Raw genomic sequence first — 20,229 nt, 5'->3', positions numbered from 1 at the left:
GCAACCCTGGAAAAATAAAGGGACTAAGCCGACAAGAAAATGAATGAATGAATGAATGTTTCATCCAAAGGAGGTGTTGCATTCTCTTATTTTTTGCATTATTATCATAATGGAAATCAAACTAAAGAAAAATCAATTGATGCAACAAAATGACACCGATTGTCTCAATACCAGCTGCTTAATATAATTTATTTGTTTAAACAATACTTAACGTCTCAAATGTACACAAATACAAAACTGATTTTGAAGGTAGATGGTGCATAAAAGAAACACAAAGAGGAAAAATACTACTATAGATCACAGTATATGTTTACTAAAACTGCAGAGAAATCCTCTAAAGCGGCTGAGGCACAGAGAAGGGTTTGTAGTACAGACGTCCCTGAAAGCGCAGTGAGCACTGATGCTAAAGTCAACCGAAGGGAGTGTAAACTTCAATAATCCTTCAACAGTATGTTCGACTGTTTAATGAGCTCTAAACCGTTCATAAAAAACTTTTACGAACCATAAGGCAGAAACGTAAAAAGGTAAAAATATATATTACACATAAAATGTTTATTTTTGGGGTCGTTTCATTGCTTCATGTAGTGATAGGATAATTAAACATTTTCTATCCATATTTTAATTTCAAATGAAGCAGCACACTTTGTTGAATATTATTCTCCGTACTTTCTCATTACTGACTTTTTCATATATATATATATATATATAAATATATATGTATGTGTATGTATATATATATATATATATATATATATATATGTATGTGTATATATATATATATATATATATATATATATATATATATATATATATGTATGTATATATATATATATATATGTATATATATATATGTGTGTGTGTATGTGTGTGTATATAAACACACACACACACACATATATATATATATGTGTGTGTGTGTGTTTATATATATATATATATATATATATATATATATATATATATATATATATATATATATATAGTTGAAGACAAAAGAATTAACCCATCTGTGAAATGTCTATTCAATTTTCTAATTTTTTTACTTTTTGTTAAACATTTTATTCATTTTTACAACATATAAACACGTTTTTAAACATAATAGTTTTAGTAACTAATTTCTTTTGTTTTTGCTATGACGACAAAATATAATATTTTACTAGGTTTTAACAAGTTAATAGTATTTAGCTTAAGTTGCCGTTTAAAGGCTTTGCTTGGTTAATTAGGGAAGTCATTGGACAGCAATGGTTTGTTCAGTAGCTAATCAATAAAAATATTTCTTAAGGGCGCTAATAATGTTGACCGTAAACATTTTAAATAAAAAAAAAAATCTATTCTAGCCAAACCAAAAGAAATAAGACCTCCTCCAGAAGAAAAATATAATGATAAATACTGTGAAAAATGTCCTTGCTCTGTTAAAAAACAACTACAACAAAAATTTCACAGGAGGGTAATAACTTCATTACAGTCTTCATCTGTATATAGAGTTTTAGTAGTAATTCTGAAATGCATTTTTTAAAAAGTGTTTTGGGATAGTTATTAATCTGATCAACAAATAAGCTTTTATAGAAAAGTATTTTATAATTATTTAATTTATTTTGAAACATGACCCCACAAAAAAATTCTATCTGGGTAAGATTTATCCACATAAAGCATCAATAAATGACTTCATCAATACAACCTCTGTTTATATGCTACTTTTTATCTTTACTGATAATATTTGAGAATATATAGTGTAAACAGCTGACGTGTTGCTATTTGGCAAACCCACGCAGATCTGAAATGACCACTGGGTTCAACAGGCATCAAGGTTTTTGGAATGGTACTGTGCACAAACGTGTGAAATCATAAGTAAAAATGATGTTTACATAGAAGTTAATGTGCTTCAGATAACATTCAGTACAAACTTGTTTTCTTCATGATGCGAAGAAATTCCTGCTGGTTTACTTCCCCATCGCCATCTCTGTCTGCTTCATCAATCATTTCCTACAGACAGCCACGCACGTAAAAAAAAAAAAAAAAAAATCAGTTTTCAAGCTCACTGATTTCTAAGATACACTCACCGACCACTTTATTAGGCACACCTTACTAGTACTTGGTTGGACCCCCTTTGCCTTGAGAAATGCCTTAATCCTTCATGGCATAGATTCAACAAGGTACTGGAAATATTCCTCACAGATTTTTGGTCCATTTTGACATGATAGCATCACACAGTTGCTGCAGATTTGTTGGCTGCACATGCATTTTGCGAATTTCCTGTTCCACCACATTCCAAAGGTGCTCTATTAGATTGAGATGCGCTTAATGAAATCTTGCTGGAAGTAGCCATCAGAAATTGGGAACACTGTGATCATAAAGGGAAAGACTTGGTCAGCAACAATACTCAGGTAGGCTGTGGCTTTGGGTACTAATGGGTTTAAAGTGTGCCAAGAAAATATCTCCCACAGCATTACTCCACCACCACCAGCCTGAACCGTTGATACAAGGTAGGATGGATCCATGCTTTTTATGCTGTTAACATAAAATTCTGACCCTACCATCCAAATGTCGCAGCAGAAATCGAGACTTATCAGACCAGGCAAAGTTTTTTTTCAATCTTCTATTGTCCGATTTTGGTGAGCCTGTGCGAATTGTAGCTTGTTTCCTGTTCTTAGCTAACAGGAGTGTCTGACGGTTGTGCATTCAGAAATGCTCTTCTGCATACCTTAGTTGTAACAAGTGATTGAGTTACTGTTGCCTTTCTATCAGCTCAAACCAGTTTGGTTATTCTCCTCTAACCACTGGCATCCACAAGGCATTTGCGCCCACAGAACTGCCACTCACTGGATATTTTCTCTTTTTCAGACCATTCTCTGTTAACCCTAGAAATGGTTGTGCATAAAAATCCCAGCAGATCAGCAGTATCTGAAATACTCAGACCAGCCCGTCTGGCACCAGCAATCATGCCATGTTCAAAGTCACTTAAATCACCTTTCTTTTCCATCCTGATGCTTGGTTTAAACTGCAGCAGGTCGCCGTGATCATGTCTACATGCCTAAATGCAGAGTTGCTGCCATGTGATTGACTGGTTAGAAATTTGCGTATGTGATGATTTCTGTTACCTGTAACTCCTCGTCTGTGAGGTTCTCCCCGAGTTCCTTCGCCACTCGCTTTAGATTCCGGAAAGATATTTTTCCAGTCTCATCATCATCAAACAACCGAAAAGCCTTAAGAATTTCTTCTTTAGAGTCTTTTTCAGCCTAAAGATTTGGACAGTAAAAATCATTTTGTTTCAATCTGCCTGCAATTAACATATTTCCTTATATACAGTTGAAGTCAGAATTATTAGCCCCCTGTATATTTTTATATCCATTTTCTGTTTGACAGAAAGAAGATTGAAAAAGAAGACTGATAAAAGAATATTAAAAATCTAGACCACCAACTACTTTTTATATTAAAATAAAAAGAATTTTGTGTTTTTTTTTCACTAAATCAGTCACGTTATTTGTAACCTTGGCAATTAAAGAGTTCAAATCCTGTAATTTTCTAAACAATAGTAGTTTTGATCAGGACTTGAGGTTGATTAACAGATTTATGGGGGGGGGAAATAAATATATCGCATGCATTTTTACAGCAGTTTAATTCAGTGGGTATTTTCATCTCTAATATGACAAAAGGGTAGTAAAAACAGTGCACAAGGATTAAGGGGGCTAATAATAATGACTTTAAAATGGTTTTAATAAAATTAAAAACTGCTTTTACTCTAGCTGAAATAAAATAAGACTTTCTTGATAAGCAAAAATATTAAAAGAAATACTGTAAATAATTCCTTGCTCTGTTAAACATAATTTGGGAAATATTAGAAAAAGAGAAAAAGGAGGGCTAAAATATTTGACTAACCATATAAAAAAACATTCTCTAGTTCATTCTTACCATTTTTTGGGTCATCACTGACAGAAAGTCAGTGAAAGAGATCTTTCCCGTAGCCTCTTTATCAACCTCTGCAATCATTTTCTTGATCTCCTCCTTTTTAGGCTCGAAGCCCAGTGCTCTCATGGCCACCTGCAGCAAAATAACTCATTATTTACACAAAAGGCTTTTATTTATGCTTATTTATACAAGGGACAGTAGTCCAAGAGTGTGAGGGTACCATTAAAAAAACTTAAATTTCCATATTTGTTTCATTTGAAACCATTTTAAAGTTTAAGAGGAGATCAGAGGGATTTTAGAGTGTGTTTGTGGCATTATATCTTACCTTTAACTCCTTCACCTCAATATAACCAGAGCCATCAGTGTCAAAGAGCTCGAACGCCTCACGGATTTCCTGCTTTTGCTCTTCTGTCAGTTCAGATTTTGGACTGGCTTTTTTACGTGGGGCCACAGCCCCCAGTGAGGGTCTTTTGGGACTAGTGGCCTATGTATGAATAGAGTAGAAAAATAATGAAAAAAATGAATAAATAAGACAAACCTGAGAACAGTGTTAGTGTGGAATGTACAATACAGAGTATATGTTATAAATACAAAAGAGATGCCGTGAATATGAGGATTCTTCTTCTTAAAATAATAAGCTTGTTTGTTAAAAATGACAATGACAATGCTTTTAACCAAGATTAACGTAGCATTTAATTAGCCATGCAGTTTTTCACAGAATTGTTTGTCGATGGGAAGATAATAATAAGCCACACATACGGTTTCTGTATATGACGAGGAAGGAAAAATATATATTTCTATTGATGTGAAACCTTCGCTAAAAAGGGGCGACGCCAATACAAAAATGTACAAACACAAATCACACAGATTGCGGCATAGTTGCATTCGTCGTGACTCACCATCTTAACCGAGAGAAGACCTGCAAGTGGAGAATGATGATAACCATACTATGGGGAAGGTTTGTTGTATGAATATTAATTACGTACTGCGACGTTCTGCCGGGATGGCAATCTGATTGGCTGAAAGGAGTCGGTGGGCGGGAGTAATCTTCCACATAACCAGAGCTACACACCGCAGGGTGAAATTGCTCATGTATAATAACTAGACTACGTAGCTAAGCACTTCAGAACAGAACGCATCTCCTGCACAGCCCGAATTCAGGTCTATTCGCCATAGTAAGATTCGTATAAAATTACAATAATGATTGTACCTTTTCTTAAAAAAAAAATGTTCTGAAAATTAATGCATTAATAAGGGGTTTCTGTTCTAAAGATTTTATTATTACCATAAACTTTTTTGTTTGTTTGTTTCCAGCTGAACATACAAACAAAATGGTAAGTACATACTATATTACATATTGTCTTAAGGTTGAGTAACAAAATAGGACTAACATATTATGCATCTCAATAATAAAAATTAAAAGCTTTATAAATAAATTGCTAAAAATAAATGAAAAAATAAGCAAATAATAAAGGGGCTTTGAAATTTAAATTAGATTAGAAAAATCCAAAAAAAAAAACAAATATTAGAAGAGAGTTTAGGGCTTTTTTTTATATCAATCACCAATTTTACATATTTGCAAAAAAGTTTTACCTCATTTCTCTTCTATTTCTTAATGGAACAAGCTTTTTGATGGTAATAAACGGTCGTTTATTTGGTCACTTCCCCAAAATTGTTTTTAACAAATAAAAAGAAAGAAATATATTTTAAAATGATTCACAGATTTTATCCAGGTTTTTTGTAATAATTGTAACAATTTTTACAGAAATCCAAAAATGACATTGACGTCTCTTGCTCTTTCTGTGAGACTTCTGAGTCTGTTGCTCACTTGTTTTGGGAATGTCCCTTTGTTAAATCTTTCTGGTCTGAGGCAAATTTTCTAATCGCACCAGAGGTTTTTGGTGTTTTTTCTTTAAGCTGTAGACATATAATGTTGGGGTTTTACATTAAAGAAAAACAATTTCTTAATTAAAACTTTTGTATAAACCTCATATTATTTATTGGAATTTTTTTTATACATAAATAAAAATGTACTCAATGTAAAGCAAATTTTGTATTTTTTAAACAAGAACTGAAAATATACTTGAAAACCATTATAAAGTCTTATAACAAGAAAGCAATTAAAACTTATAAAACGTGCTTTATTTAATATACTGCATTAATTTGTGTTATTTTTTCATGTGCCCTCTTTTATTTTTTTTTTATTTACTATTATTTTTTATTGTTTCTTTTTCTTTCTCATTATTTTTCTTTTGCTTTTACATTACTATATTTCTTTAAAATTGTGCCATATCTCTTGTTGTTTGCATTGTGTACTATACGTCTATCTGTTTCCATTTCTAACTGTTGTAATTGCATTACATTTTTTTTTTTTTTTTACCTCATTCAAGTTCCCCACATCAATGTTTTATCACCATGACTTCTGATTGGTTACTGGTAATTCTGTTTCTGTGTACAGAAAGCTGATTATGAATTTAGAATAGCACAATACCACTCTTCTAATTTCCGTCTTATAACATAATTGAGTAGTAAGCTTTTTGTATTTTGTCTGTGTGTATGAAAATGTTTAAATCTTTATAATTATTTCTGTTTTATTAACTCATAATGTAATTGACAAGCAAATTACACTAACTCACTATAATACAATTATTATCTTCCTATTACATCTGGAATCTTACACCTTTTTTATTGGAACGTTCAACAAGTGTAAAAAAATATACAGAAAAGGTTTAAATCCTATAACAACAAAAAATAGACAACTGAACAAAACAAAAAGAGAAACAAAACATTATGCCAGGGGTCACATAGTGTTATTGATTTTAAAACTTTAACATTGCTTGAGGTAAAGATTGTATTCAAATAATATTTCAAAACTTTACTAAAAATAAGAAGAATGGGCTTCACAGACAAAAATTTGAATTTATTTATAAAAAATTGCTAGTAAAATAAATAAATTAATTAGAAAATATAAATTTTTTACTTCATCAACATGATAAGTACCAAATTAAACATCCTTGTTTGACATAGAAAAAAAATATCTAAAAGAGAGACACATAAATAAACCAAAATCATTCCAAAAAATCAAAACATGGGCAAATCCTGAAAAAGATGATCGACAGATTCATCTATTATTTCACAAAAGGAACAAAAGGCATCCTTCTTAGGAAGCATGTTTTATATAAACATTTACTGGATAAACTGGATGTAGCATTTTGAAGGAAACCTCTTTACCTTATTTGTAATTAAAACTTGTTGGGTAAAGACCACAACAGTCTTCCAAGAAATATCATGAAATAGAATATTCCAGTGAATATGACATGGGAAATAGAGATTATTTCATTCTGAAAAAGAAGCTGAATCTTTCTATTTCTGAGAGAAGGGTTCAGCGTGAAACAAATTTTTCCAATCACTGTTTGACAAGCATTAATTAATGAAGTAAAAGGGGAGAACAGAATCAAGAGAATTGTTTTTAAAGGCAGAGTAGCTCCACTGGGAATTGCGTCCATGACTATGGCAAACTCTCGTGGGGTTATAGGAATACAGTATTTACTTATGATCTCAGAATGAGAAAGTAAATGATCATTATTTTTTAAAAGTTGGGAAACTATTATATACTATTCTTGAACCAATTAGGAAAAAATATAGATTTATTTTTATAACAAATATCATGGTTATTCCAGATATAATGCCTATGGGGAGTGAAGCTGTGTTTATATATTAAATGCCATGCCACTAATATAAACTGCAAAAAAATCTCCTGTAGGGATGTGGCTGAAGCAGTCTATGGGCTGAAGAAGCTGTCATGGGGTTGGTTGACTATATTAAAATTGTTTTTGCTGATTGGACCGTGCGGTGGCACTCTTTGACGTAGCTTTCATTTTATTGGTTAAACTTGCTTGTCAGATTGATTGCTGAGAGTTTGCTCGGCCAATCAGACGTTTCTCCGCTCTCTGACCATGAGGATATTCGTCTTTCGCCCAGTATCAATAAAGCTGTAACTCTTGTCCAAGTTTTTCAGGTGAGTGTTGCTTAAATTCTTTTTACAAAAATTAGAAAAAGTAATTTCTCGTATATTGAGCAGGAGCAAAATTAGCTCTTAAAAGTAGGTGTTAACGGTTCTGAGCATTTTTATTAAGACTGTAAGTTATCCGGAGATAGTAGTAAATGTTCAGTAGTAAAAGGTCAACACGAATGCTTTTGAAGAATGGAAATTAAACAGATGAATGTTCTTAACTGATCTATAGACTTGCTGTCGGGAGCTGGAAGAAGCACACATGGCAACTCGTATCAGACCAGTGAGTACTTTTACGCCTGATTTACGCTTTTTACCATTAACTTTTGCATGTCTATCATATTTCAACGGTGCACCTTAGAACAGTGTTGTGTAATAAAATATGGTGGCAAGATTTCAGCTGCAAAACCAATACATTTTTATATGAATATTATGACAACATAATGTTTGAAAGCATTAACGATTACTAAATAAATTGGGGCTTTTAACTTAGAAATACATTATAAATTGATCATTGATGACAGTAAAACATTTAATCTGTATAAATTGTTCATTTGAGCAATACATGGATTTAAAAGGTCTGATATATAGTTTACAAAAAATGCATACATCTGTAAATTAAGTTTTGCATATGATGTATTTATATGGTGAGCACCAGTGGTGGATTTAGTGATTTTGGGGCCCTAAGCAATTCCAGCCATTGGGGCAAAGCCCTGAAATGCATCCTTTCTACTTTCTACTATTTTTTATTTCATTCAATCATCTTTCTAGACATCTTAAATGAATGCAATCTCTTCATTTTAAGTGATCCATTTTCTTAAAATTAATTAAACTACAATAAAATAAAATAATAATAATAATTATATATATATATATATATATATATATATATATATATATATATATATATATATATATATTTATTATAAATTTGACAGCTGGACTGCTTCATGATGGATCTTTTTATTTGGTAATATTCTTATTAGTATTACATGACAATACATTATAATAAAATTATATTTTATTTTATACTAAATAATATTTAATTAGATGGCGACACAGTGGCGCAGTAGGTAGTGTTGTTGCCTCACAGCAAGAAGGTCACTGGTTTGAGCCTTGGCTGGGTCAGTTGGCGTTTCTGTGTGCATGATCTCCCTGCGTTCGCGTAGGTTTTCTCGAAGTGCTTCGGTTTCCCCCACAGTCCAAAGACATGTGATATAGGTGAATTGGGTAAGATAAATTGTACGTAGTGAGTGTGAATGAGTGTGTATGGATGTTTCCCAGAGATGGGTTGCAGCTGGAAGGGCATCCGCTGCTTAAAAAATGTGCTGGAAAGTTTTATTCCGCTGTGGCAACCCCGGAATAATAAAGGGTCTAAGCAGAAAATGAATGAATAATATTTAATTACTTTTAAATTGTATTTGTTTAACTCTCACCATAAAAAATATGGTAGATAAAAATGTTGTATTTAGTTTATAGGTATTTATAACTCACCCAAACTGGGGTGCGTAGTCTGACCACCAGGAGTGCGCGAAAGAATGTTTGTAATGGCGTAAAATCATTTCTTATTTTTATGCATTTATCTTCAGTAAACTTTACGTGTCATATTTTTTAGAGAAAAGAAATTCACTGAGAGAGAGAAATCACATTACAAATTGTAATTTAAAACCAATGTATACTCCCTCATCTCGCGGTTTAAACCTGGTTAAAAACTGACACTTTAAAAGAGTCAAGTGACAGTAGGGATGAACCATCTCCATCGGCCTTTTCTATGGAGATGTGCAGCTGCCTTAAATATATGGACTCAGAGGATAATGAACGAATGAGGTGCAGGCGGGAGCAGAGAAATCCAGCAGAGATGTACTGATGAAGAGAATAAGGCCTACACTAGAATGTGAAAAAAATGTTAAGTAAGAAACGCAAATATAGCGACAGTTACATTGGTTTCGGGTTTACATGGATTGGAGATGCAGAAAATCCAAATCCGCAATGTGTAGTCTATGGTGAGGTTTTAGCTAATAGCAGTCTTAAACCCTCATATATGGTCTGGCACTTATAAAACAAGACACAGCCACTTACAAGATATGTCTGTTAAAAAACATGCCAGATGAACGTTTGTTTGTACTTGATGCTGTGAAAATTGTCAACTTCATAAAAGCTCGTCCATTAAATTCACATATTTTATTATTTTTATTTTAATCACATACACAGAAAATATGTGTATTTAGTTATTGTAGTTAAAAATATGAAGTTTAATAAGGGGTCCTTGACAGATGTCAAATATTAGAAAGGGGTGCACACACCAAAAAATTTGGGAAGCACTACTCTTGATATTTATTGAGGGCCCCCAGATTTCCTTGGGCCCTAAGCGGCTGCTTACCTCGCTTATTGGTTAAATCCGCCCCTGGTGATCACAGTATCAAATCATTGCAGACTGTTCAAACATTGTTCCTTCATGTTCATTATTTGTTTTTGCTATAAGTAGTGAATTGTGTTGTACTTTTACAAATGCATTTGTTTGCATATTTAGTATTACACTTATGTCAAAAGCCAATACATCTTCCTAAATAAAACAAAAACTAAAAGTAACAATAAAAACATTTTTCCTTTGCAGAGCAGCAAGCGATGTACTGTCATTGGAGGATCTGGATTTTTAGGCAGGCATCTTGTGGAGCGCTTAGTACACCGAGGATACACTGTGAATGTGTTTGATATCAGACAAGCCTATGAACTTCCAGGAGTGACGTTTTACCAAGGGGACCTCTGTGACAAACAGGTGTGAATTGTTTCAGATTGATCTGGCAGAATCAAGCTGACACTGTTATACTGTTTTTACCTCGTTGTCCTGATATTTGGCTTTGCTTTTCAGGCATTGGTGATGGCTTTGAAAGAAGTCTCTATAGTGTTTCATTGTGCCTCACCTGCACCAGGAAGCGATGATGGCGCTCTCTTTCAGAGGGTCAATATTGATGGGACACGGACTGTCATACAGGCTTGCCATGAGGCAGGAGTACAGGCATGTATTACATATCAAAATCATGTGTTGGCAGACACATCAAATGGAACTTGTATTAGGGCTGCACTGTATATTGTTTCAGCATTGATATTGCAATGTGTGCGTCTGCAGTAGTCACATCACAGAATCTGCGACCTCAAGTCTGTATTTTAGTTGGAGCCACAGTTGAAAACGTATATTACCTGTGAAGTCATTGCAAAGGTTAACCATAAAGTTATTAAACATAAAATTAGTTTGCATGTGTTTTTAAGACATGTGACTTTGAGCAATCTAAACCAGTTTAAAGCAAAAATGTATAATGATTATAACTTCAATATTAATTGTAATTAAGTATACGATGAAGACTTGACCTTATTCTTCACCGGGCACATCCATTGGAAATTTTTTTGGCTCGAGACTTCCGGTCTCATTCACTTCCATTGATATTTAGAAGTTAAAAACAACTTAAATTAATATTAAGTTTTAAATATTAATATTTTCTTAATATATTATTCTTCTTTTTATGTATAGTCAGGAACAAGCTTGTTTGTAGAGCGAGTATTTGATTGTTTTCTGCCATTTATTATTCCAATTCATTTGCCTATAGGAGAAATGAGTAGGAAGTTCTAATACAATCACAAAAACAAACACACTTCTGCATCGCAGAATAAGGTCAATACAGTGTTATTTTACATTTGATTATTTGCAGACTCCCAGAAAACCATAAAATACTGTTTATTTCATTGGTGTATTTGCTCTACTGTGTGTATCGATGCTTGTAGTTGGTTTATTATATTTTATTTCGATGCACTCCCTTGCAAAATCATCTAAAATTATCTATTCTTTCCATATAGAGGAATTCATTTCATCTAGTGAATAACACTCAGTACCCCAATATGTATTGGAGAAAAATAAAACATTGCAATGCTCGTTTTCCCCAGTATTGTGCAACCCTAAACTCTACGTACTTTTACTTTTTAATTACAAAGTACTTGAGTTCTTCAGGCTTGTTTGAAACCTACAGGTGAGTGTGTTGGAGCAGGGTTGGAACTAAACTGCAGGGCTGCGGCCTTCAAGGATCTAAGTTTGACATCCCTGCCCTAAACCCTAAACCTAACCTAGCCGTAGGTTATTCCTACAGTCAAAAATAAATAATAGGTGTATTACAATAATGTAGAAGCACTAAATCTTGATGGTAAGCCTAATTAAACATAAACACTTCTGTTGATCCAGGAGCATGTTACACTTCATAAATTTGTGTTATTTGAATTAATACCAAGTACTGTCCATTGCACAGTTTGCTTGTTTTGTATATGTTGAACTGTGACGTTACGAAAAAAAAAGGTCAGTAAAATAGTAATTTTTTTAAAGAAAGAAATGTTTTTTTTTTCTGTCAAAAATGCATGCACTTAACTAACTTTACATCATTGTATGTTAAAGTAACACTTTAGAGAGTTGCAATGTAAAAAAAGAATTTAAACAATTTTATTGAACATCAAATCTTGTAGGGCTGGGCGATTAATTGAAATTGACCTTCAGAACCAATAATCAATCAAATTTTTCCAAGTCCATTTTTTTCAATAACTTACCTTACCATGTGGAGTCTCACGACCCTGCTCTGTTTGTTACTATTGTGTTACTTTGCACCACGGTACAGGTGAATTGGTTAGGCTAAATTGTAAGTAGTGTATGAGTGTGTGTGTTTATGTATGTGTCTGTGGATGTTTTCCAAAGATGGGTTGATGCTGGAAGGGCATCTGCTGCGTAAAAACGTGCTGGATAAGTTGGCGGTTCATTCCGCTGTGGCGACCCCGGATTAATAAAGGGACTAAGCCTTAAAGAAAATAAATGCAGAATGAATGAATGAATGTTCAAATAAAATTAATTCAATTTTAATTTTAGGCCAAATCGCCCAGCCCTAAAATCTTGTACAGTTGTCTTTAAAGATATTAGGCAGCAAATGTTTATTGAGCACCAAATCAGCATATTAGGAAGATTTCTTAAAGAGGATGTGGCACTGAAGAGGTTGAAGGAATGGCTGCTGACAGTTGAACTTCATTTTACTGTAAGAAAAAATAATTGGTAAAATATATTCATAGATGGGTGGATAAATATATTTTTGTAATAAGATTTTACAGTGTTGTTCACACAATTTTTATTTATCTATTTGTTAAATTAGTTGGGTAGTTTGGTTATAAATGAAAATTTAGCTTTTCCATAATTGGAATAAATTAGACCTAAATTAGAATTACACATTTAATCAGAATTCTGTTCTTATTTAAAATAATTACTTTATTTTGTGCTATTTTTAAAATGAAATGAATAAATGTAGCCTATGGTAACTTAAGTGACAATTTTCAGAATTACAAAAAAAGTCATAGTTTTCCAAAAATCTGAATTCAGGTGGTGTATATAACTCCCTTTCTTCATAAAAAATGGACACTTTAATGGCCCTGCAATGTAAGACTCAGCAGCATTCCAAAGTGTGCCCATGCATTTCTTTTGCATTGATTCATTTAGACCTTTGTCTGTGTCCACCATGGGATTAACAGTGATTTTTTTCTATTGAGGTTGACAGTGTTTATTTACATTTTTTTAAAAATTATGTTATTGACATTCATGTTTTTATTTATTTATTTTTATTTTTTATTTCTATTTTTTTACAGAAATTAATATTGACCAGCAGTGCTAGTGTGGTGTTTGAAGGAACTGACATCAAGAATGGAAAAGAAGATTTGCCTTATGCAAAAAAGCCAATTGATTACTATACAGAAACGAAAATCAAACAGGAGAAGGTAGGAATGACCATTACAGTTCCCTATAATCTATAATGTTGTTCTTAAATCATAGATCTCCACTGATTTGATTCACTTGAGATTTTAATAAATTTGTGTTTGTTTGATGTGCTAATATTTAACATTTTGATTTGTTATCTGTCCGTTCAGTTGGTGCTAGAGGCATGCAGTAAAGAGAAGGGTTTCCTTACTGTCGCTATTCGTCCTCATGGCATTTTTGGCCCTCGTGACCCTCAGTTAGTGCCCATTCTGGTAGATACAGCCCGCAGAGGAAAGATGAAGTTCATCATCGGGTGAGCAAGACTGACATTTTGCGGAAAGCTTCTTGAAGGTCTTTCTATCGCCCCATTGAAATGCCACTGCTAGTTTAATCCACTAGGTGGCAGTCTGTCACTTTGAAAGTTTGCTTCACTGTCAGCAAACGTTTTGATATGAAAAGTCACACTGAACAAATTGGTAAAAATCACATGCTGTATAATTAAATATAAATATGGTTTCAAATTAAACATTAGCAGCAAAGAGCAGCAGCTTGCTCAAATAAGTAAATGTATAATTCACCCAAAAATGAAAATGTAGTCACTACTTACATACTCATCCCCAAGAGGTTCCAAACCTGAACAAGTTTCTTTCATCTGTTGAACATAAGAAGATATTTTGAAGAAAGCTGGAGACAAGTAACCACTGACTTCCATAGTAGGAAAAACAATTTTCACACACACTCATACACTACGGACAATTTAGCCTACCCAATTCCGTACCGCATGTCTTTGGACTGTGGGGGAAACCAGAGCACCCGGAGGAAACCCACGCAAAGGCAGGGAGAACATGCAAACTCCACACAGAAACGCCAACTGAGCCGAGGTTCGAACCAGCGACCCAGCGACCTTCTTGCTGTGAGGCGACAGCACTACCTACTGCGCCACTGCCTCGATTCACCAATCAGACAATTCCTGTCTCCATAAATAACCTAAGTTCCATACCGTTGTCATCTTAGTTTTGATGAATCCCCCCCTTCCTCCCTTCCTCCTCCTCCTTTCCTAGATGGGCGGCACGTTAGTGGCAGTGGTTTGCACTGTTGCCCCACATCAAGAACGTCAATGGTTCTAGTCCTTACCAAGCCAGTTGACATTTCTGTGCAGTTTACATGTTCTCCCCTTGCTCGTGTGGGTTTTACGGTTTTCTCCCACCTTCCAAAAACATGCAACTTAAGTTAATTGACTAAACCAAATCGACACTATAGATGTGCTCCTATTAAGTAGTTGTCTCTTTACAACAATCCCTAATTGCTCATTAGCTGTACACAGCAGTGTAGGTTTTAGGATCTACCTGAGCTCAAGCTCCCCTCTTGCCCTGCAAACAGGGGTGAGCACTGGGCTGAAGGATCTTATGAACTCGGGGATCTCTCCGGGGACAGCATGCCAAACACACCTTATAATCAATCATCAGCTAAGTGTAAACTCCTTGAAGTCTTCTTAAAAAGCAGCTTGTTTTAATGTCACATACAGGCTAAAATTCTTCAAACAAGATTCTTAAATGAGATATTCAGCATTGGTAAATCATTAGTTACAGGCCTAAAACTCCTATAGTGTGAGCAGGGTTCAAAAGAAGAAAAAAAATCATAACTATGCCCTCTGGCTTATTTGTCATGTGACAGTGACTATGATGCAGAGGTGGAACGTCTGCTTACTATGATGGAAAGGTTTTGACATACTGCCCACACTATAGTGTACAGTATGCAGTGTTTTGGAAAATGTGAATCATGCACTCACTTTGATGTCTTACCCAGTGAAGTTTTGTGTTTTAATGGCTTGTAATAATTCCAGAAAAGTGTTCAAACCATGCCTTCATGTATTTTTTTAACCTCACTAAAGGTTTTTAAGAACATATTATTAATAATCTATCAATAATGATGCTGGCAAACTGTCCTGTTTAGTAAAGGGAGGATTTACTTTTATTTATTTAATTTAAAGTAATAAGAGTTAAAAAAAAAAAAAAAAAAAGAGTAAAAAATAAATATAGCAAAAGGAGAAAAAAAATATTGACGATCATGTTCTCAAGCTATTTTTTTTAAATGGTTATTTTCATTTAACCACTGACTCAGTGCAAAAATCTGTTTATTTAATTTTAGTTAGCATATTTTTACTTTATTAAAGTAGATTATTAGTCTCCGATTTCAGATCTTAAACTTTTGGACATGGTTTGATTTTTAAATGAATCACATACTGATGCTGCTTTGCTCTTTATTTTAAGAGATGGATCTAATCTTGTGGACTTCACTTACGTGGAGAATGTAGTTCATGGACATATTTTAGCAGCAGAACACCTTAAGGCTGATTCTCCACTCTGTGGTCAGGTAAGGAATGTGTGTGAGAGAATGTGAGAGACTGAATGAGTAATAGATGTTTCTAGAAGGGCATTCATAAATCTAGTTCCACGTGTTTGTGTGTGTGTACTGTATAAACAAGCCACACTCTTATAAATAAAGGTACAGACCCTTTCTTTTAAAGAAATCTTTAAAAACCTGCACCTTTGGGCCTAAAAGGTTCATATTAGTACCTTAAAGCTGCATATTAGTAGCCTAAGTGCACAAATTAGTACCTAAACAAGTATAAAAGCATACCCTTTGAAAATGTATTTCAGCAGTGACTGCTTTTGTGTTCTTATTTTTAAGTGCAAATGATCAGCGCTTCCATTTCCAGGAAAATGCATTTATAAAAATAAGGCTCCCACAGGGTTGTCAGTCATTTAAGAAATGCAGCTTTGATTCAGATTCTTAACACGTCCTTATCCATTATCAAGGCATAATGAGTAATGAGAAAATGCTCTATGTAATAGAAAGTATTTTTAGTGTGATGTTTAAAATTATAGAGCATCCGACTGTCTTTAAATGTTTGTACATTTTATAGGATTAGTTGGGCACAAATTCTTCAATTAAACTGTCTAACTAATACGAATGCATGATTGTAATCTTGTAGTGTAACCCGTTTTAGCTGGCCAAATAACTGATAGTAGCATGCTACATCATCATAAATGTTGTACCCATATAAACTTTTTTCACAACTAATATTCCATGGGAAAGAATTGAGAACTGTGCAAGTAACCACAGAAGCCCAGTAGCTATATCCACTAAAGGGATAGTTCACCCAAAAAGTAAGATTTACACACACTCTGTTGGTTCTGAACTTTTATGAATATCTTTCTTCTGTTGAACACAACATGAAGTATATTTTGGAAAAAATACACAAGTAGGAGCAAAAAAAAAAAAATACTATGGAAGTCAATGTGTGCTTTTTTCCAAAAATCATCAGTATACTGTATCTTCCTTTGTGTTCAACAGAAGAAAGAAACTTAAACAGGTTTGGAATATGTGGAGCATGAGTAAATGATGACAGAATTTTCATTTTTGGGTGAACTATATTGTACCTTTAAGCAGTGGTTAATAGATCATGACATCATACACTGTAACTTTGGCAGCAGCCGTGACAGCACCATTTACTCTGTGGGAAAATTAGGTGTGACAGACTGTTCGCGCACAGTTTCTTGAACATTCATTCATTCATTTTCTTTTCGGCTTAGTCCCTTTATTAATATCAGGGGTTGCCACAGCAGAATGAACTGCCAACTTATCCAGCAAATGCTTTATGCAGTGGATGCCCTTCGAGCCACAAATCAACACTGGGAAACACTCACACACTCTTGCATGTTTTATGAGGATGTATTTTTCAAATCAGTAGTAATATTCTTTTGTAAACTCTTGAGTAATTTGTGGCAAATCATTTATGATCCACTGAACCATTCACAAAATTCCAGTCACTTCAGACAATCATTAACTGTTTCACACTTGTTTGACACTAAATATTATAGCAAACTTCCGCACAATATATAAATTATTTTTTCATTTAAATATTAAAAAACCTTTAGAACAGTGTTACAGTAAATGTTTTGCTGAGATATGTACTTTATCCCGAATGTTTGAAAAATGTTAAATTCTAACCAAATAAGCTATTTTATTTAGTAACACAGGCAGTGTGCTGTGTCGCCACGCTAATGATATCATACACCTTCCATTTCTAGTGAGGTTGTTTAGATACCGAGAAACTCCAAAGATGTTTTAATATGTTTTGTGTTTTACGTTTTTGGTATGATAAAACAATGCTGCTGCTTTCTCATGTGATCACGAGCAGAAGAACCCAAAGTGGTCAAATGTAGAATAATAAAAGCTCTACAGCTTTTGTCTCCCATAACGCTCGTCTTTTATCAGAAGTTTCTTCAGTGGTCTCGTTTCACTTTGATGGCTTTCAGTCTGAAGACTGTATGTGTGTATATATATATATATATATATACTTTGGGTGCATGTGACATGATTTGCACATCTTTTGTAAATTTGTTCACGGCTCCGCATCCGATGATGAAAGACTTGGAGCAGAATCTGACGAATTTGTACATGCAACACCTTTAGAAATCCAAAACAACTACCTGATGTGAAGTCCTTTAGGTTAGCTTTTGAGGAAAAACAATGCATATTGTGCACAGGTTGTTTTAGCCCAAGTTACACATTTAAACAACCGTATTGAAAGCAAACATTCTAAAAAGTGTCCTTCAATATTATCCAGTAGCTATTCATTTTATACTGTTTATAGTAAAATTCATTCATTTAGCAACTCGCTGACTTCTTTCCTACTGTTTTTTCATGACAGTTACTCTGAGTTGTCCCCTATTAGAAATAATAGTACAATGATAAGCGCTTCAAGTATATAAACCTTCACAGTTCACGGCTGTGCTTGCGCACTCAACAGATGCTCACGCTGCAGAGCCAGGCGAAAGTATAAATCAGCCTTACTTCATACTGTCTTGATATAAAATTTTCAATACTTCAGCCATGAACAAGATTTCTGTAGAATTTGCATAGGATGTAATGAAGACTACAACTGCCATCAGTGTTCAACGCTAAGGTTTTTTTCTACTGGCATGATCGGATCAGATTTTTACTTTTTATTTCTGCCAAAATTTTCACTGGCCCCACCAAAAAAAAGACAAACTTAATAGCTTTTTTTTAGCCACATATTTTAAATGTTTCAAAAGCAAAACATAACTTCAGCATAAACCGACAATTTAAAATTACATTAAAATTACAATTGTGATGTAATTTAATTTGGAAAAAAAATCTTTCGAGGTGATAGAACAGACCTAATACAAAATATTATTAGTTATCAGATAGAAATTTCTGTCAATTTACCTAACGGATAAACGGCACTCTGTAATATTTCAGCATGCTATCACTTTTTGTATTCCACATGAAATGCACATTTACTGATATGATGACATCCCGCCATACTCATATTTCTCTTTTCATATAGCCGCATATGGCTATTACACAATCATAATTCAATGTGATATAGCAACTATAATACACTGTCATATAGCCTGGTTCGTTAGTTCATTGGATCATATTGCTTTCTCGCTACAATCCAACCGCAATTGCGGGATTCACATAAGCCAAATGAACTGCACAAACTGGACATAGACAGGTTCCAAAACAAAAGTCTAGGTGTGAAAAGCACCCTCTTTGCACACATTTGACAATCAGTCGCAGACTCACAGCCAAATTAAACTTTGGTGACAAGGCAGCACTGGCCCAATTGGGCGAGTAACTATACTGTCTACTTTCCTGAGCGCCTCGCATGCTGGCCCCGGGCCATTTGGCAGTCCTTATTCTCGAGCCCTGCCCATGATAGTCACGGTGTCATCAAACTACACCTTTATTTGTTGTGAATATGCGCCCTCTAGAGGTGAAAATTACACACTGTGTCTTTTAAGTGCAAAATTTATTCTGATTTATAATAATTATTGTAAAAGCACAAAATCTGCACCACATTCCATTCCATTGTTGTTGTCCTAACAGGCTTACCACATAACCAATGACGAGCCGGTGCGATTCTGGGATTTCATGTCTCAGATTCTGGTTGGCCTGGGCTACAGCGCTCCACGATACCACCTGCCCTATGCGCTGGTCTATGGGATAGCTCTGCTGCTGTGGTTTATTTCCCTCATACTGCGACCGCTGATTCAGTTCAAACCCACCTTCAGCCCCATGCGAGTAGCTCTTGCTGGCACTCATCATTACTACAGCTGCGCTCGTGCCAAGCAGGACATGGGTTACCGGCCCCTGGTGCCTTTACAGGAAGCAGTAGTGCGCACTGTGGAGAGCTACCCACATCTGCGGAACGGAGAATGACTTCACAGTGAAGCTTGACTGACATTGCTTCTTCTGAACTGCAAGACGAGCCTAGGAAGGATCTGTTGGATCAACAGGGTTTACTAGGCTATACTAACAAAGCACTTAATGATTCCTATTGTAAATGTACTGTTTCAACAGGATGTGTACATGAACAATGATGTTTAATACAGAAGAGTAATGTCTTTTCTGACTTTGGTCCAGAAGAATTCATGTACTTTATGTAACAGTTATTATGTATTCACTTTTTTGGAAACTTGGCAGTATAAATTTTGAATCAAGCAAA

The 20,229-nt window shown here is 34.3% G+C and overlaps 2 protein-coding genes across 4 annotated transcripts; one reads left to right on the top strand and one right to left on the bottom strand.

Moving 5' to 3' along the window:
- Positions 1–1,011: 1,011 nt before the first annotated feature.
- cetn2 (centrin, EF-hand protein, 2) lies at positions 1,012–4,833 on the bottom strand. The gene is made up of 5 exons (XM_001345030.7): positions 4,806–4,833; positions 4,232–4,390; positions 3,910–4,038; positions 3,099–3,236; positions 1,012–1,983 (listed from the first exon to the last, which is right to left on the bottom strand). Exons 1-5 carry the CDS (start codon positions 4,806–4,808, stop codon positions 1,894–1,896), a joined length of 519 nt encoding a protein of 172 aa, XP_001345066.1. The 5' UTR covers positions 4,809–4,833; the 3' UTR covers positions 1,012–1,893.
- nsdhl (NAD(P) dependent 3-beta-hydroxysteroid dehydrogenase NSDHL) lies at positions 2,266–20,229 on the top strand. Of its 3 annotated transcripts, XM_073921411.1 has the most exons (11): positions 2,266–2,384; positions 5,221–5,240; positions 7,670–7,713; positions 7,810–7,924; positions 8,151–8,201; positions 10,533–10,694; positions 10,788–10,934; positions 13,580–13,708; positions 13,859–14,001; positions 15,959–16,061; positions 19,611–20,229. In XM_073921411.1, the coding sequence occupies exons 3-11, from the start codon at positions 7,709–7,711 to the stop codon at positions 19,941–19,943; spliced, it is 1,188 nt and encodes a 395-aa protein (XP_073777512.1). In that variant the 5' UTR covers positions 2,266–2,384; positions 5,221–5,240; positions 7,670–7,708; the 3' UTR covers positions 19,944–20,229.

The sequence above is a fragment of the Danio rerio genome, chromosome 14, assembly GCF_049306965.1.
Source record: "Danio rerio strain Tuebingen ecotype United States chromosome 14, GRCz12tu, whole genome shotgun sequence".
Lineage (NCBI taxonomy): Eukaryota > Metazoa > Chordata > Actinopteri > Cypriniformes > Danionidae > Danio > Danio rerio.
This window is presented reverse-complemented; position numbering and strand designations above follow the sequence as displayed.